This window comes from Oncorhynchus mykiss, chromosome 17, assembly GCF_057628025.1.
Source record: "Oncorhynchus mykiss isolate SJ-2025 chromosome 17, ASM5762802v1, whole genome shotgun sequence".
In the NCBI taxonomy this organism is placed as follows: domain Eukaryota; kingdom Metazoa; phylum Chordata; class Actinopteri; order Salmoniformes; family Salmonidae; genus Oncorhynchus; species Oncorhynchus mykiss.
Genome location: NC_143038.1, coordinates 78,319,212 through 78,337,873, shown reverse-complemented (window position 1 = coordinate 78,337,873; position 18,662 = coordinate 78,319,212). Strand labels below are relative to the sequence as shown.

At 45.6% G+C, this 18,662-nt stretch overlaps 1 protein-coding gene across 6 annotated transcripts in view; it reads right to left on the bottom strand.

Moving 5' to 3' along the window:
* Nucleotides 1-18,662, bottom strand: part of phf2 (PHD finger protein 2) — a 132,502-nt gene that overhangs the window by 29,147 nt on the left and 84,693 nt on the right. For all 6 annotated transcript variants that reach the window (XM_090206527.1, XM_090206524.1, XM_090206526.1 and 3 more), the window contains 3 exons: nucleotides 7,200-7,318; nucleotides 2,520-2,683; nucleotides 1,336-1,403 (listed from right to left, as the gene is read on the bottom strand). In XM_090206527.1, the coding sequence (XP_090062653.1) occupies nucleotides 1,336-1,403; nucleotides 2,520-2,683; nucleotides 7,200-7,318 (351 nt within the window). The remainder of the gene's footprint in view (nucleotides 1-1,335; nucleotides 1,404-2,519; nucleotides 2,684-7,199; nucleotides 7,319-18,662) is intronic.

The following is an 18,662-nucleotide window of genomic DNA, read 5'->3' as shown; positions in this document are numbered from 1 at the left end:
AGGACATCCTGGTCCGTGACTGGGCTGGTTTTCCTTTTGTAATCCGTGATTGACTGTAGACCCTGCCACATACCTCTTGTGTCTGAGCCATTGAATTGAGATTCTACTTTGTCTCTATACTGACGCTTAGCTTGTTTGATTGTCTTGCGGAGGGAATAGCTACACTGTTTGTATTCGGTCATGTTTCCGGTCACCTTGCCCTGGTTAAAAGCAGTGGTTCGCGCTTTCAGTTTTACGCGAATGCTGCCATCAATCCACAGTTTCTGGTTTGGGAATGTTTTAATCGTTGCTATGGGAACGACATCTTCAACGCACGTTCTAATGAACTCGCTCACCGAATCAGCGTATTCGTCAATGTTGTTGTTTGACGCAATACGAACCATATCCCAGTCCACGTGATGGAAGCAGTCTTGGAGTGTGGAATCAGATTGGTCGGACCAGCGTTGAACAGACCTCAGCGCGGGAGCTTCTTGTTTTAGTTTCTGTCTGTAGGCAGGGAGCAACAAAATTGAGTCGTGGTCAGCTTTTCCGAAAGGAGAGCGGAGCAACGCTGGTCCACGTGGACTGGGATATGTTTCGTATTGCGTCAAACAACAACATTGACGAATACGCTGATTCGGTGAGCGAGTTCATTAGAACGTGCGTTGAAGATGTTGTTCCCATAGCAACGATTAAAACATTCCCAAACCAGAAACTGTGGATTGATGGCAGCATTCGCGTAAAACTGAAAGCGCGAACCACTGCTTTTAACCAGGGCAAGGTGACCGGAAACATGACCGAATATATATGCGTTGCGGAAGTTAGAATAGCAGTGATCCAAGGTTTTGCCAGCCCTGGTTGCGCAATCGATATGCTGATACAATTTAGGGAGTCTTGTTTTCAGATTAGCCTTGTTAAAATCCCCAGCTACAATGAATGCAGCCTCAGGATATGTGGATTCCAGTTTGCAAAGAGTCAAATAAAGTTTGTTCAGAGCCATCGATGTGTCTGCTTGGGGAGGAATATATACGGCTGTGATTATAATCGAAGAGAATTCCCTTGGTAGATAATGCGGTCGATGCATTGCATTGCTCGTCTTAATATGTATATATTTCTTAATTCCATTATTTTACTTTTAGCTGTGTGTATTGTTGTGAATTGTTAGGTATTACTGCATTTTGCTACACATGCAATAACATCTGCTAAATATGTGTATGTGACCAATAACATTTGATTTTATTTGATTTAGTGTGAAAAGGGTCTGAGTGAACAGAATGTTAGACATTCTATTACTGGTCTTTACTTTGAGTATAGAAGGATATTATTGGTCATACCTTGGGGGAGGAGCTTACATACCTTGACATCAGAGGGGATAAGCTTTGGCTTCTTGGATGGCTGGATTGCTTCTTTGATGTTTGACAGGACTGGCAGGGAGAGAAGAGAGAGTCAATCAACAACTATCCAATCACAAGAGAGTGTCTAATCAACAACTTGCCAATCAGAAGACAGGACTACTCTTTCACAATCTCAATAAACCTAAGGTGAACTTTAATAGATTTATTTACTGCAGTATTGTGACAAAGAAATATATACAGTGCCTTTGGAAAGTATTCAGACCCCTTGACTTTTTCCACATTTTGTTATGTTACAGCCTTATTCTGAAATGGATTAAACTGTTTTCTAATTTAAATGAGAACTGAAATATCAACATTTACATAAATATTCAGACCCTTTACTCAGTACTTTGTTGAAGCACCTTTGGCAGTGATTACAGCCTTGAGTCTTCTTGGGTATGACCATACAAGCTTGGCACACCTGTATTTGGGGAGTTTCTCCCTTTCCTTTGTGGAGATCCTCTCAAGCTCTGTCAGGTTGGATGGGGAGCGTCGCTGCAAAGTTATTTTCAAGTCTCTCCAGAGATGTTAGATCGGGTTCAAGTCCAGACTCTGGCTGGGCCACTCAAGGACCAAGGACATTCAGAGACTTGTCCCGAAGCCACCCCTGTGTTGTCTTGGCTGTGTGAAGGAGGATCAATGGAAACAGGATGCACCTGAGCTCAATTTTGAGTCTCATAGCAAAAGCTCTGAATACTTATGTAAATAAGGTATTTCTGTTTTCGCTTTGTCATTATGGGGTATTGTGTGTAGATTGCTGAGGATTTGTGGAATGTGGAAAAAGTATGTAATACAAAGCTAGAAACTGTGATATAGCTTTTCTTGGCTGAAGTATGTAGTGGTGTGATATAATCTTTTGCCAATATATAAATTAGCATAACTTGGCGCATTTTAGCTGCCCAATCGTAGTAAATTCTACCTGAAGGAAGTATTGACTTTCAAATAGAAAGTAGATATTCTCTAGGACTAGATTGACCAGGGACAGGTGATAAACAATAGGGGGTAGTGTGTCACCAAGTTCTGAGGTAATGTTCCAGGGCACTCAGGTAAACAATTGCCAACATTCGCAGTATTTGGAGCCACTGAGCTGCCAATTGTGGGGCATTTTACCTGACGGTAATATTTACTTTCAAACAGAAAACTCACAGGATAAGTCTCTCTTTTTCCTCCTGATGGGGAACTCATCAATCTTCAGCTCTCCTTCGTCTGACACATACTCATACTCGTCTCTCACCGGCTTGGCCTTGTCCTCTTTTAGGTTTTGTAACGAGCTGAACACACTGGAGTTAGTCTGGGGCTTCAGCTTAGAACTGAGAGAGAGAGAAACATACACAGAATAACCCTTTACACTGGTGGGAACTTGGACATTTCCTGCCAGAATAAATATGAAAAGCATAACCATGGAAGCAATTAAAAGGGAACAGTTTCAAGATAATGGGAAAATGATTAGACCAAAGTTGAGGACACAACTATTCAATGGCCCAAGACTGAATACAAAACATTACACTGTGGATTTTATGTGCATTTTACATTTACTGTACTTTTCTCCACATTCGTTTATAACGAAATCTGAAAATACTCTGGATACATCATAAGAATATTCCTGGAAAATGTGGAGAAGGTGCAACATAAGACAAGAAAATGACAAGGGTTTGAGTGAGCAGACAGGCGCACTAGTGTCTACAATTGGAAACATACTTTACGACACAGAGCAGTCTCCTACTAGAAAATGCATTATGAATGAAGATTCTCCGACTAGAAGGTTCTTTATGACTCAGAGAACAGTCTCCTACTAGAATGTGCTTTATGACTCAGAGAACAGTCTCCAACTAGAAGGTGCTTTATGACTCAGGGAACAGTCTCCTACTAGAAGGTGCTTTATGACTCAGAGAACAGTCTCCTACTAGAAGGGGCTTTATGACTCAGAGAACAGTCTCCTACTAGAAGGTGCTTTATGACTCAGAGAAGAGTCTCTAACTAGAAGATGCTTTATGACTCAGGGAACAGTCTCCTACTAGAAGGTGCTTAATGACTCAGAGAAGAGTCTCCTACTAGAAGGTGCTTTATGACTCAGAGAACAGTCTCCTACTAGAAGGTGCTTTATGACTCAGAGAAGAGTCTCCTACTAGAAGGTGCTTTATGAATCAGAAGGGTCTCAAACTAGAAGGTGCTTTATGACTCCTTCAACAAGGTGCTTTATGATTTACAGCAGTCTTCAACTAGAAGGTGATTTATGACTTAAAGCAGTCTCTAGTAGATGATGCTTTATGACTCAGAGAAGAGTCTTCAACTAGAAGGTGCTTTATGAATCAGAGCAGTCTCCTACTAGAAGTTGCTTTATGACTCAGAGCAGACTCCAACCAGAAGGTTCTTTACGACTCAGAGCAGTCTCCTACTAGAAGATGCTTTATGAATCAGAGCAGTCTCCAACCAGAAGGTTCTTTACGACTCAGAGCAGTCTCCTACTAGAAGATGCTTTATGACTCAGAGCAGTCTCCAACCAGAAGGTTCTTTACGACTCAGAGCAGTCTCCTACTAGAAGATGCTTTATGAATCAGAAGAGTCTCCAACTAGAAGGTTCTTTATGACTCAGAAAAGGGTCTCAAACTAGAAGGTGCTTTATGAATCATGAGAAGTGTCTCCAACTAGAAGGTGCTTTATGACTCAGAAGAGTCTCCAACTAGAAGGTGCTTTATGACTCCTTAAACAAAAAGGTGATTCATGACTCAGAGAAGAGTCTCCAACTAAAAGGTTCTTATGAATCAGAGAAGAAGAGACTCCAACTAGAAGGTGCTTTATGATTCAGAGAAGAGACTCCAACCAGAAGGTTCTTTATGACTCAGAGAAGAGTCTTCATCTAGAAGATGCTTTATGACTCAGAGAAGAGTCTCCAACTAAAAGGTTCTTATGAATCAGAGAAGAAGAGACTCCAACTAGAAGGTGCTTTATGATTCAGAGAAGAGACTCCAACCAGAAGGTTCTTTATGACTCAGAGAAGAGTCTTCATCTAGAAGATGCTTTATGACTCAGAGAAGGTTTTCCAACTAGAATTGCGTAATTAGTCAGAAGAGTCTCCAACTAGAAGGGGCTTCATGACTCAGAGAAGAGTCTCCAACTAAAAGGTGCTTCATGAATTAGAAGAGTCTCCAACTAGAAGGTGCATTTTGACTCAGAGAAGGTTCTCCATCTAGAATGTGCTTTATGACTCAGAGAAGAATATCCAACTAGAAGGTTCTTTATGACTCAGATAAGTCTTCATCTAGAAGATGATTTATGACTCAGAAGAGTCTCCAACTAGAAGGTTCTTAATGACTCAGAAGAGTCTCCAACTAGAAGGTTCTTTATGACTCAGAGAAGAGTCTCCAACTAGAAGGTGCTTTATGACTCTTAAACAAAAAGGTGATTTATGACTCAGAACAGTCTACAATTAGGAGGTGCTTTATGACTTAGAACAGTCTCAAACTAGTAGACGCTTTATGAATCATGAGAAGAGTCTCCAACTAGAAGGTTCTTTATGACTCAGAAGAGTCTCCAACTAGAAGGTTCTTTATGACTCAGAGAAGAGTCTCCAACTAGAAGGTGCTTTGTGACTCCTTAAACAAAAAGGTGATTTATGACTCAGAGAACAGTCACCATCTAGAAGGTGATTTATGACTCAGAGAAGAGTCTCCAACTAGAAGATGCTTTATGACTCAGAGCAGTCTCCATCAAGAAGGTGCTTAATGACTCCTTAAACAAAAAGGTGATTTATGACTCAGAGAACAGTCACCAACTAGAAGGTCCTTTATGACTAAGAATATAGTCTTCAATAAGAAGGTGCTTTATGACTTAAAGAAGTCTCCCACTAGAAGATGTTTTATGACTCACGAAGAGTCTACAACTAGAAGGTGCTTCATGACTCAGAGAAGAGTCTACAACTAGAAGATGCTTTATGACTAAGAGCAGTCTCCTACTAGAAGATGCTTTATGAATCAGAGCAGTCTCCTACTAGAAGGTGCTTTATGACTCAGAGAAGTGTCTTAACTAGAAGGTGCTTCATGAATTAGAAGAGTCTCCAACTAGAAGGTGCTTTATGACTCAGAGAAGTGTCTTAACTAGAAGGTGCTTCATGAATTAGAAGAGTCACCAACTAGAAGGTGCTTTATAAATCAGAGCAGTCTCCTACTAGAAGGTGCTTTATGACTCAGAGAAGTGTCTTAACTAGAAGGTGCTTCATGAATTAGAAGAGTCTCCAACTAGAAGGTGCTTCATGACTCAGAGAAGAGTCTCCAACTAGAAGGTGTTGAAAGACTCAGGAAATAGACACCAACTAGAAGGTCCTTTATGACTCAGAAAATAGTCTTCAATAAGAATGTGCTTTATGACTCAGAGAGTCTCCAACTAGAAGGTGCTTTATGACTCAGAGAAGAGTCTCCAACTAGAAGGTGCTTTGTGACTCCTTAAACAAAAAGGTGATTTATGACTCAGAGAACAGTCACCATCTAGAAGGTGATTTATGACTCAGAGAAGAGTCTCCAACTAGAAGATGCTTTATGACTCAGAGCAGTCTCCATCAAGAAGGTGCTTAATGACTCCTTAAACAAAAAGGTGATTTATGACTCAGAGAACAGTCACCAACTAGAAGGTCCTTTATGACTAAGAATATAGTCTTCAATAAGAAGGTGCTTTATGACTTAAAGAAGTCTCCCACTAGAAGATGTTTTATGACTCACGAAGAGTCTACAACTAGAAGGTGCTTCATGACTCAGAGAAGAGTCTACAACTAGAAGATGCTTTATGACTAAGAGCAGTCTCCTACTAGAAGATGCTTTATGAATCAGAGCAGTCTCCTACTAGAAGGTGCTTTATGACTCAGAGAAGTGTCTTAACTAGAAGGTGCTTCATGAATTAGAAGAGTCTCCAACTAGAAGGTGCTTTATGACTCAGAGAAGTGTCTTAACTAGAAGGTGCTTCATGAATTAGAAGAGTCACCAACTAGAAGGTGCTTTATGAATCAGAGCAGTCTCCTACTAGAAGGTGCTTTATGACTCAGAGAAGTGTCTTAACTAGAAGGTGCTTCATGAATTAGAAGAGTCTCCAACTAGAAGGTGCTTCATGACTCAGAGAAGAGTCTCCAACTAGAAGGTGTTGAAAGACTCAGGAAATAGACACCAACTAGAAGGTCCTTTATGACTCAGAAAATAGTCTTCAATAAGAATGTGCTTTATGACTCAGAGAGTCTCCAACTAGAAGGTGCTTTATGACTCAGAAAATAGTCTTCAATAAGAAGGTGCTTTATGACTTAAAGAAGTCTCCCACTAGAAGATGTTTTATGACTAACGAAGAGTCTACAACTAGAAGATGTTTTATGACTAACGAAGAGTCTACAACTAGAAGATGTTTTATGACTAACGAAGAGTCTACAACTAGAAGATGTTTTATGACTAACGAAGAGTCTCCAACTAGAAGGTGCTTTATGAATCATGAGAAGAGTCTCCAACTAGAAGGTTATTTATGACTCAGAGAAGAGTCTCACTGTGTTTATTAAGCTCTGATGTCATATATAGCATGTTACTATAACTCCACTGTGTTTATAATCTGCCATTTTGAGTAAAACACTTTACAGGATTGTAAGGATGTGAATTCACATTAACAATGGATAGGTCTCACTCTATCCAAGGACAGATGCATCTCTCACACACACACACACACACACACACACACACACACACACACACACACACACACACACACACACACACACACACACACACACACACACACACACACACACACACACACACACACACAGGTGAGAACCACATTGCTCCAGTATACAGTGCTTACCCTAGTAACTTCTTGTGTGTCATTGAAAAGGCAAACTTGTCTTTGTTGCCCGACAGTGGCGTTCTCTCAAACTTGTGCACTTCAGTTTCCATCTTCAATAAGGAATCTGGTTTACTGTTCTGTAATGGACATGAACAACAAAGATCACTTTATGTCATACACTGGCAGAAGGACAACAAGGTGTAGAACAATGTGTAGAACAGGGTGTAGAACAGGGTGTAGAACAATTTAACAGGACCATACAATTAAAGCATTACAACATTTCCTGTTAGAATATTTGAGGCCTGTTAAAATAATATACCGAATACTCAAATCAGCAAAAAGGTTAATCAAATCAGAGTAAACGGAATCAAATCTGAATGATTGGAATATTTGGGGTCAGCCCCAGTGTTGGTCCTGGTTAGGCTGATGAAGATGATCTACTCTGAGATGACCCTGATGAGATGACCCTGATGGAGTTGACCCTGATGGAGGTGACCCTGATGAGATGACCCTGATGAGATGACCCTGATGAGGTGACCCTAATGAGATAACCCTGATTATATGACCCTGATGAGATGACCTTCCCTGATGAGATAACCTTGATGAGATGACCCCGATGAGTATCGATCTACTCTGCGAGGACCTTGGTATATATGTTTTCTGGTCTGTGATGACCTTAGCATACACTGAGTGTGTTAAACATTAGGAACACCTGCTCTTTCCATGACAGACCGACCAGGTGAATGCAGGTGAAATCTATGATTCCTTATTGATGTCACATGTTCAATCCACTTCAATCAGTGTAGTGCGTATGTGTGTGCCATTCAGAGGGAGAATGGGCAAGACAATATTTAAGTGCCTTTGAACAGGTTATGCTAGTAGGTGCCAGGTGCATCGGTTTGTGTCAAGAACTGCTGTTAAACTTTTTGAAGCTATGTTACAAAAAAATAGTTATATATACATTCCAGAACACCATGTGAACGATCCTTGGCATCGTGCTCTATGTTTTGGAAGAGAGCCATAGAAGTAAACACAATAAAGAAGAATTCTAAAACATCTTTAAAAGGACCACAAAAAGTAATAGCACTAATAATTACAGGAGTTTACTTCAGAGTCATTAAATTAAGGGAATTATGCCACATTATATCAGGCAACGTACAATCTGATGGGAGTCCACTTGACAAAAAAGTATCCATCTTTAGTTGCAACCTGGGTGTCATATTCTCCATTACATACACATGTTTCAGTCCCTGAGTCCAGTGAATTAGTTGGAAGCTGTGGTTTGTGCCAATTGACAGTAAACATTTTCTGTGCGATCACTAACAGTACCCTTAACATGCATATTTATTTTTCACCTTCCAGGTTACACGTTATTACCCTCAATAAAATGAGCATTGGTTCCAGTGGTAACTCAATGTCTATGATTGTCTTACAGAACCCCTGTCACTTTATCCCAGAAGAAATATGTGTGGTCTCCTATTGGTCAACCACCCCTCCAACATAGTGCTCAAGCTTTTGGAGCAAATTTCAATATCAAGAAAGTTGTTCTAAAGTATGAAATCTTCCCTTTCCAGGCAAACTCCCTACACACTGGGCTGATAGTGCATTTGTGACTACTTTCACATATTCTCTCCAATGATTCTGTTACGGTGCGTGAATGAGGACCCAAAAGCGAATTAACGTAAACAGAGCTTCTTTAATAACAAAACATACGTAGGCTCAGATGGACCGGCAGATTCCGACAGGACAGGACAAGGTTGCAGCAAACATGACGATAGTCTGGTTCAGGCATGAAAAACACAAACAAGAATCCGACAAAGACAGGAACAAAAACAGAGAGAGATATAGAGGACTAATCAGAGGGAAAAAGGGAACAGGTGGGAAAAGGGGTGACGAGGTAGTTAGGAGGAGACAAGGAACAGCTGGGGGAAAGAGGGGGAGAAAAGGTAACCTAATAACGACCAGCAGAGGGAGACAGGGTGAAGGGAAAGGACAGAAACAAGACACAACATGACAATACATGACAGTACCCCCCCACTCACCGAGCGCCTCCTGGCGCACTCGAGGAGGAAACCTGGCGGCAACGGAGGAAATCATCGATCAGCGCACGGTCCAGCACGTCCCGAGAGGGAACCCAACTCCTCTCCTCAGGACCGTACCCCTCCCAATCCACTAGGTACTGATGACCACGGCCCCGAGGACGCATGTCCAAAATCCTACGGACCCTGTAGATGGGTGCGCCCTCGACAAGGATGGGGGGGGGGGGGGAAGACGAGCGGGGGCGCGAAGAACGGGCTTGACACAGGAGACATGGAAGACCGTGTGGACGCGACTAAGATATCGCGGAAGAAGAAGTCGAACTGCGACAGGATTAATGATCTGGGAAATACGGAACGGACCAATGAACCGCGGGGTCAACTTGCGAGAAGCGGTCTTAAGGGGAAGGTTCTGAGTGGAGAGCCAAACTCTCTGACCGCGACAATATCTAGGACTCTTAGTTCTACGCTTATTAGCAGCCCTCACAGTCTGCGCCCTATAACGGCAAAGTGCAGACCTGACCCTCTTCCAGGTGCGCTCGCAACGTTGGACAAAAGCCTGAGCGGAGGGGACGCTGGACTCGGCGAACTGAGATGAGAACAGCGGAGGCTGGTACCCGAGGCTACTCTGAAAAGGAGATAGCCCGGTCGCAGACGAAGGAAGCGAGTTGTGGGCGTATTCTGCCCAGGGGAGCTGTTCTGACCAAGACGCAGGGTTGCGAAAAGAAAGACTGCGTAAGATGCGACCAATAGTCTGATTGGCCCGTTCTGCTTGACCGTTAGACTGGGGGTGAAAGCCAGAAGAGAGACTGACGGAAGCCCCAATCAAACGGCAAAACTCCCTCCAAAATTGAGACGTGAATTGCGGACCTCTGTCCGAAACGACGTCTGACGGAAGGCCATGAATTCTGAAAACATTCTCGATGATGATTTGTGCCGTCTCTTTAGCAGAAGGAAGCTTAGCAAGGGGAATAAAATGAGCCGCCTTAGAGAACCTGTCGACAACCGTAAGAATAACAGTCTTCCCCGCTGACGAAGGCAGTCCGGTGACAAAATCTAAGGCGATGTGAGACCACGGTCGAGAGGGAATGGGAAGCGGCCTGAGACGGCCGGCAGGAGGGGAGTTACCGGACTTAGTCTGCGCGCAGACCGAACAAGCAGCCACGAAGCGACGCGTGTCATGCTCCCGGGTGGGCCACCAAAAACGCTGGCGAATGGAAGCAAGCGTACCCCGAACGCCAGGGTGGCCGGCTAACTTGGCAGAGTGAGCCCACTGAAGAACGGCCAGACGAGTGGGAACGGGAACGAAAAGAAGGTTCCTGGGACAAGAGCGCGGCGACGGAGTTTGAGTGAGTGCTTGCTTTACCTGCCTCTCAATTCCCCAGACAGTCAACCCGACAACACGCCCCTCAGGGAGAATCCCCTCGGGGTCAGTGGAGGCTACTGAAGAACTGAAGAGACGAGATAAAGCATCAGGCTTGGTGTTCTTAGAGCCCGGACGATAAGAAATCACGAACTCGAAACGAGCGAAAAACAGCGCCCAGCGCACCTGACGCGCATTAAGTCGTTTGGCAGAACGGATGTACTCAAGGTTCCTATGGTCAGTCCAAACGACAAAAGGAACGGTCGCCCCCTCCAACCACTGTCGCCATTCGCCTAGGGCTAAGCGGATGGCGAGCAGTTCGCGGTTTCCCACATCATAGTTACGTTCCGACGGCGACAGGCGATGAGAAAAATACGCGCAAGGGTGGACCTTGTCGTCAGAGAGGGAGCGCTGAGAAAGAATGGCTCCCACGCCCACCTCTGACGCGTCAACCTCGACCACGAACTGTCTAGAGACGTCAGGTGTAACAAGGATAGGAGCGGATGTAAAACGATTCTTGAGGAGATCAAAAGCTCCCTGGGCGGAAACGGACCACTTAAAGCACGTCTTGACAGAAGTAAGGGCTGTGAGAGGAGCTGCCACCTGACCGAAATTACGGATGAAACGACGATAGAAGTTCGCGAAGCCGAGAAAGCGCTGCAGCTCGACGCGTGACTTAGGGACGGGCCAATCAATGACAGCCTGGACCTTAGCGGGATCCATCTTAATGCCTTCAGCGGAAATAACAGAACCGAGAAATGTGACGGAGGAGGCATGAAAAGTGCACTTCTCAGCCTTCACAAAAAGACAATTCTCTAAAAGGCGCTGGAGGACACGTCGAACGTGCTGAACATGAATCTGGAGTGACGGTGAAAAAATCAGGATATCGTCAAGGTAAACGAAAACAAAGATGTTCAGCATGTCTCTCAGGACATCATTGACTAATGCCTGAAAGACAGCTGGAGCGTTAGCGAGGCCGAAAGGAAGAACCCGGTATTCAAAGTGCCCTAACGGAGTGTTAAACGCCGTCTTCCACTCGTCCCCCTCCCTGATGCGCACGAGATGGTAAGCATTACGAAGGTCCAACTTAGTGAAAAACCTGGCTCCCTGCAGGATCTCGAAGGCTGAAGACATAAGAGGAAGCGGATAACGATTCTTCACTGTTATGTCATTCAGCCCTCGATAATCTATGCAGGGGCGCAGGGACCCGTCCTTCTTCTTAACAAAAAAAAACCCTGCTCCGGCGGGAGAGGAGGAGGGGACTATGGTACCGGCGGCAAGAGCTACAGACAAATAATCTTCGAGAGCCTTACGTTCGGGAGCCGACAGAGAGTATAGTCTACCCCGGGGGAGAGTGGTTCCCGGAAGGAGATCAATACTACAATCATACGACCGGTGTGGAGGAAGAGAGGTGGCCCTGGACCGACTGAACACCGTGCGCAGATTGTGATATTCCTCCGGCACCCCTGTCAAATCACCAGGCTCCTCCTTTGAAGAAGAGACAGAGGAAACAGGAGGGATAGCAGACATTAAACATTTCACATGACAAGAGACGTTCCAGGAGAGGATAGAATTACTAGACCAATTAATAGAAGGATTATGACAAACTAGCCAGGGATGGCCCAAAACAACAGGTGTAAAAGGTGAACGAAAAATTAAAAAAAGAAATGGTTTCGCTATGATTACCAAAGACAGTGAGGGTTAAAGGTAGCGTCTCACGCTGAATCCTGGGGAGAGGACTACCATCCAAGGCGAACAAGGCCGTGGGCTCCCTTAACTGTCTGAGAGGAATGTCATGTTCCCGAGCCCAGGTCTCGTCCATAAAACAGCCCTCCGCCCCAGAGTCTATTAAGGCACTGCAGGAAGCTGACGAACCGGTCCAGCGTAGATGGACCGACAAGGTAGTGCAGGATCTTGAAGGAGAGACAGGAGTAGTAGCGCTCACCAGTAGCCCTCCGCTTACTGATGAGCTCTGGCTTTTACTGGACATGAAGTGACAAAATGACCAGCGGAACCGCAATAGAGACAGAGGCGGTTGGTGATTCTCCGTTCCCTCTCTTTAGTCGAGATGCGGATACCTCCCAGCTGCATAGGCTCAGCACCCGAGCCGGCAGAGGAAGATGGTAGTGATGCGGAGAGGGGGGCAACGGAGAACGCAAGCTCCTTTCCACGAGCTCGGTGACGAAGATCAACCCGTCGCTCAATGCGAATAGCGAGTTCAATCAAGGAATCCACGCTGGAAGGAACCTCCCGGGAGAGAATCTCATCCTTTACCTCTGCGCGGAGACCCTCCAGAAAACGAGCGAGCAAAGCCGGCTCGTTCCAGCCACTGGAGGCAGCAAGAGTGCGAAACTCAATAGAGTAGTCTGTTATGGATCGATTACCTTGACATAGGGAAGACAGGGCCCTGGAAGCCTCCCCAAAAACAGATCGATCAAAAACCCGTATCATCTCCTCCTTAAAGTCCTGATACTGGTTAGTACACTCAGCCCTTGCCTCCCAGATTGCCGTGCCCCACTCACGAGCCCGTCCAGTAAGGAGAGATATGACGTAGGCGATACGAGCAGTGCTCCTGGAGTAAGTGTTGGGCTGGAGAGAAAACACAATATCACACTGGGTGAGGAACGAGCGGCATTCAGTGGGCTCCCCAGAGTAACACGGCGGGTTATTGATTCTGGGCTCCGGAGATTCGAAAGCCCTGGAAGTGGCCGGTGGATCGAGGCGGAGATGGTGAACCTGTTCTGTGAGGTTGGAGACTTGGGTGGCCAGGGTCTCAACGGCATGTCGAGCAGCAGACAATTCCTGCTCGTGTCTGCCTAGCATCGCTCCCTGGATCTTGACGGCTGAGTGGAGAGGATCCGAAGTCGCTGGGTCCATTCTTGGTCGGATTCTTCTGTTACGGTGCGTGAATGAGGACCCAAAAGCGAATTAACGTAAACAGAGCTTCTTTAATAACAAAACATACGTAGGCTCAGATGGACCGGCAGATTCCGACAGGACAGGACAAGGTTGCAGCAAACATGACGATAGTCTGGTTCAGGCATGAAAAACACAAACAAGAATCCGACAAAGACAGGAACAAAAACAGAGAGAGATATAGAGGACTAATCAGAGGGAAAAAGGGAACAGGTGGGAAAAGGGGTGACGAGGTAGTTAGGAGGAGACAAGGAACAGCTGGGGGAAAGAGGGGGAGAAAAGGTAACCTAATAACGACCAGCAGAGGGAGACAGGGTGAAGGGAAAGGACAGAAACAAGACACAACATGACAATACATGACAGATTCATCTTCTATCACCACATTCATTTCTAGATCCCATTTTCCTTTAACATCCTGCGTGTGTTCAGATGTGGTCATCTCTATCCTTTTAGATAACTTTTAGATAACCACCTCTTTTTGGATGTTATTTCACCTTACTGTAGAAGGACCACCAGAGGGCAGGCTGGGCTCATGGATGGCAGCCCAACAAGGTAACCAAAGGCAATTAAGCACAGCTGACGGTACTAATGACATATTCTCTTTCCCCTACAAAAGAGAGTATGGAACCAGCAGATAGGGGGGAAAGCTATCTCTGGAAGATGGCCACCAAGAGAGGGGAGCTATCCATGAAGAGCCATTAAGAAGATGACAAACCCGTGACTTTTGTTGTAGTTTAAAGATAATTGTATTGTGTTCCTGTTTCATCTGTAGAAGATGTATGTTTTTCCTTGGGAGATTTTCATTGATTATGTTGGAGTGTTTGTATTGACCAAATTACCTCAATAGAGAACTGTGTTCAATCAAGAAAACCTTCTCCTGACTCGTTTATTCCACCTTTCCGCTTTAGAGTGACGCAAAATTACTTGGTCCGCTCACATTGGTGTAGAATGCGGGCATTAGGTGGATAAGTGAGTAAATCAAAATTCTTCCAGTAGACACAGAGGAACCATTCAAGAACGATGGACAACGCCCTACTACAACAGTTTATCACGGCACAGCAGACAACCATAGAACTCCTGCAACAACAGCTGAGCCGACGAGAAGAAACCTAGAGTTAAGCCAAGCGCAGCTGCTCACGCCATCTTACCTCGTCTCTCCAAGGAGGATGATAGAGGCCTTCCTCATGACCTTCGAAAGGACGGCCACCTTGGAAGAGTGGCTGCCCACAGAATGGGCGAGCGCATTAGCCTCTCTTTTGACCGGGGTGGCCCAGGAAGCCTATTTTGACCTGGATTCCCGCAAAGCTGCGGACGATGGGCGACTAAAAAACGAGATTCTGTCCCGGTGCCAGCTGACTGCCAGAGATAGAGCCGTAAAGTTCCATCAATGGACCTATACGGCTGACCAACCCATGCGTGCCCAGATCTTCGCACTACTACGACTGACGAAACAGTGGCTAGAACCTGGAAAGGGAGTAGGACATGTGATAGAGACTCTCGTAGTGGACAAGATATTGAGGGAATTACCCAGTGACTTAAAGGGTTGTGGGGCAAGCCAACCCGTTGTCAGCCGACGACATAGCCCAGGCGGTGGAAACATATCGGTCTACAGGGGAGTTGTTAAAAAGTGACAAGGAGGAACAGAAGGATTCTCAATCCCGTACCACAGCTCACCCCGGCGCGTCCTCACCAAAACGTCCAATCCCTCGAGGTGGGAGGAGTCTGCCACCACACAGCAGGGTCGGTGTAATAAATGTCAGTCTCCCGACCATTATGCCCCACAATGTCCTAGCAAGGACGAGTCCATGGTCACGAGTCCATGATCCATCACTGCCCATCCCCACACACCCCGGTTCGAGAGGGCAGGATCAACACTGTTGGTTAGCAGAGATAGCCCCAGAGATTCCGGTTTGAGTCGAAGGACAAGATGTGGTAGCCATTCTCGACTCGGGAAGTATGGTTACGTTAGTAGAGGAACGGATGGTGACCTCCGCAACAAATCAAATCAAAATCAAATCAGACAAAGTAGCCGTATCCTGTATCCATGGAGACACCCACTATTACCCCACCGTGAATCTGTCTATTCTCACTCCGAAAGGAAGGTGTACAGGGAAAGTACCCAAGCGAAGACACCTGCAAAGGGTTATACACGACGCAGGAAGGAACGAGCAATAAGGCGCTAAGGGATATATTTGAAGTTCCATCCGAGGAGGGAACCTGGAAGGGATTCTCCTCGGTGACCCCTGGCGGGGATGGGGAACAACCTCCACACCCCTCTACCGAGGTCTACCTGCCCCAGGAATTAAAGGGACAGTTCGGCACCTCGCAGCATAGAGACCCAGACCTAAAGGAGGCCATGCGGAAGTTTTAAGGTGATCGACGAGAGGAACGATGGATCGATGGATCAGGTGAGCTCCCTCTTCCTTACTATGCAATCAGGCGGGGTCTCTTATATTGGGTCATGTAACAAAGGGGGGAAAACCAGGAATTACTAATGGTGCCTACACCATACGGGGATACAGTCCTACAGTTAGCCTATTCCCACGTCCTAGGAGGACACCTGGCACGGGACAAGACTATCGACAGAATCATGCAGAGCTTCTATTGGCCCAGTGTCACCCGGGATGTGGCCAGGTATTGTAGGACGTGTGATCAACGTCAGCGTACAGCTCCATGGCCACACCTGCGTAACCCTTTGATTCCTCTACCCATCATAGAGACCCCCTTTGAATGCATAGCTATGGACCTCGTGGGACCCCTCCCAAACTCCGCCAGAGGACACGCGTCATCCTAGTGGCCGTAGATTACGCTACCAAGTTCCCAGAGGTCATACCCCTGCGTAACATGTCGTCAAAGGGAATTGCCAAGGAATTGTTCATGATGTTGTCTCGGGTGGGCCTTCCCAAGACGATCTTAACCGATCAGGAAACCCCGTTCATGTCCCGGTTGATGAAGGACTTGTGTCGGTTATATCAGGTTCAACAGATGCGTACAAGCATATTCCACCCTCAAACAGACGGGTTGTGTGAACACTTGAACAAAACGATTAAAAGCATGTTGAGAAGAGTGGTGTCCCGAGACGGGAAAAACTGGGACATGCTTTTCCCACACTTAATGTTTGCCCTGCGAGAAGTACCCCAGGCATCCACTGGATTCTCTCCGTTTCAATTGTTCTATGGCAGACCCTGTCGAGGGATCCTCGACTTAGCCAAGAAGACCTGGAAGACCCAACCATGCCCCTTTCGATCCACAATAGAACATGTTACCCTAATGAGAGACCGCCTGTCAGCAGTGTGGCCAATAGTAAAATAGCATATGGCGAAGGAACAAAGGACCCAAGGCCGGGCCTATGATAAGTCTGCGACACCCGTGAGTTCACCGTGGGAGAGAAAGTGATGGTGCTCGTGCCCACGGCCGAACACCGCTTGCTGGCACAATGGAGGGGCCCCTACGAGGTAATGAAAAGGGTCTCACCGGTCAATTACCTCAAGCAACCTGACAGGAGGAAGAAAATCCAACTCTATCACATAAACCTGTTGAAGACGTACCATGGAAGAGAGGAGGTGGCTTTGATGGCCCTGGAGGGCAAAGGAAAAGAGGAGGCTCTACCACAGGTGCGCCGGGGCCAAACTCTCCTACCGTGGCAGTCAAGACAGCTAGACAAGCTGATTATGAATTTCGGTTGGGTATTCCCTCCATTCCCAGGACAAACAGATCCCGGCCCTCGGTTATCTCCGGTACTACCTACTGGGTCGGCGGTTGCATTAGTTACTGACCATGCGCACCTCACGTGGATGGCTGGTAAGAGAAACAATAACAGAATAGCCAGATGTTTTCTGGCTTTACAACCGTTCTCTTTCCATGTCATCCACAGAGCCGGATCGAAGAACGGGAATGCAGACGGGCTGTCCCGACGCGACCAAGACTGCGCGTCTGGCGCCCGACCCTCTGGTTCGGTCCTGAGGGGGGAGGTATGTGGAAGGACCACCAGAGGGCAGGCTGGGCTCACGGATAGCAGCCCAACAAGGCATGTGAGACAAGATAACCAGAGGCAATTAAGCACGGCTGACGGTACTAATGACATATTCTCTTTCCCCTATAAGAGAGAGAATGGAACCAGCAGATAGGGGGGAAAGCTATCTCTGGAGGATGGCCACCAAGAGAGGGGAGCTATCGATGAAGAAGGATTAAGACGGTGACAAACCCGTGACTTTTGTTGTAGTTTAAAGATAATTGTATTGTGTTCCTGTTTCATCTAGAGAAGAAGATGTATGTTTTTCCTTGGGAGATATTCATTGATTATGTTGGAGTGTTTGTATTGACCAAATTCCCTCAATAGAGAACTGTGTTCAATCAAGAAAACCTTCTCCTGACTCGTTTATTCCTTTTTCTGCCCATCTTCTAAAGCCTCTGTCCATTATGGATGGCTTAAGGTCGGCATCGCTAGTCATTTTCATGGCCCTTGAGAGCGAAGTTGGCATTTCCTGTTTTTCTTACTGCTGTCCATACCTTCAGAGTATATCTTATCCATTCATTCTTCCATCTAACTTTCTTCCAATGCAATTGGCCTAAAAGGAAGCAGTATATTTCTGGACATGAACGTTGCTCAATTTGTATAGACCCAAAATCTTGTTTAATCCAAGCCACCAAAGCTTAATTGCTTGGCCCAAAAGTATATATTTTAATTGGGTAAGCCCAGGCCATCTTTAGCTTTGGGTAAAAATAGAACTTTGAGTCTCACTCTAGGTCTCTTGTTTAGCCACATGAATTTAGAAAGAAGCTTATCCAACATCTTCAATGTAGACACAGGGACTAGAATGGGTAATGCATGAAATAGAAAGAGCAATCTGGGTAATATAGTTGGGCAAAAAAGTATTTAGTCAGCCACCAATTGTGCAAGTTCTCCCACTTAAAAATATGAGAGGCCTGTAATTTTCATCATCACACTTCAAATATGACAGACAAAATGAAAAAAAAAAAAAAATCCAGAAAATCACGTAGGATTTTTTTAATGAATTTATTTGCAAATTATGGTGGAAAATAATATAGCATTCTTTGTCTCCCAAACACGACGAGTTGCGTTTTTACCAAAAAGTTATATTTTGGTTTCATCTGACCATATGACATTCTCCCAATCTTCTTCTGGATCATCCAAATGCTCTCTAG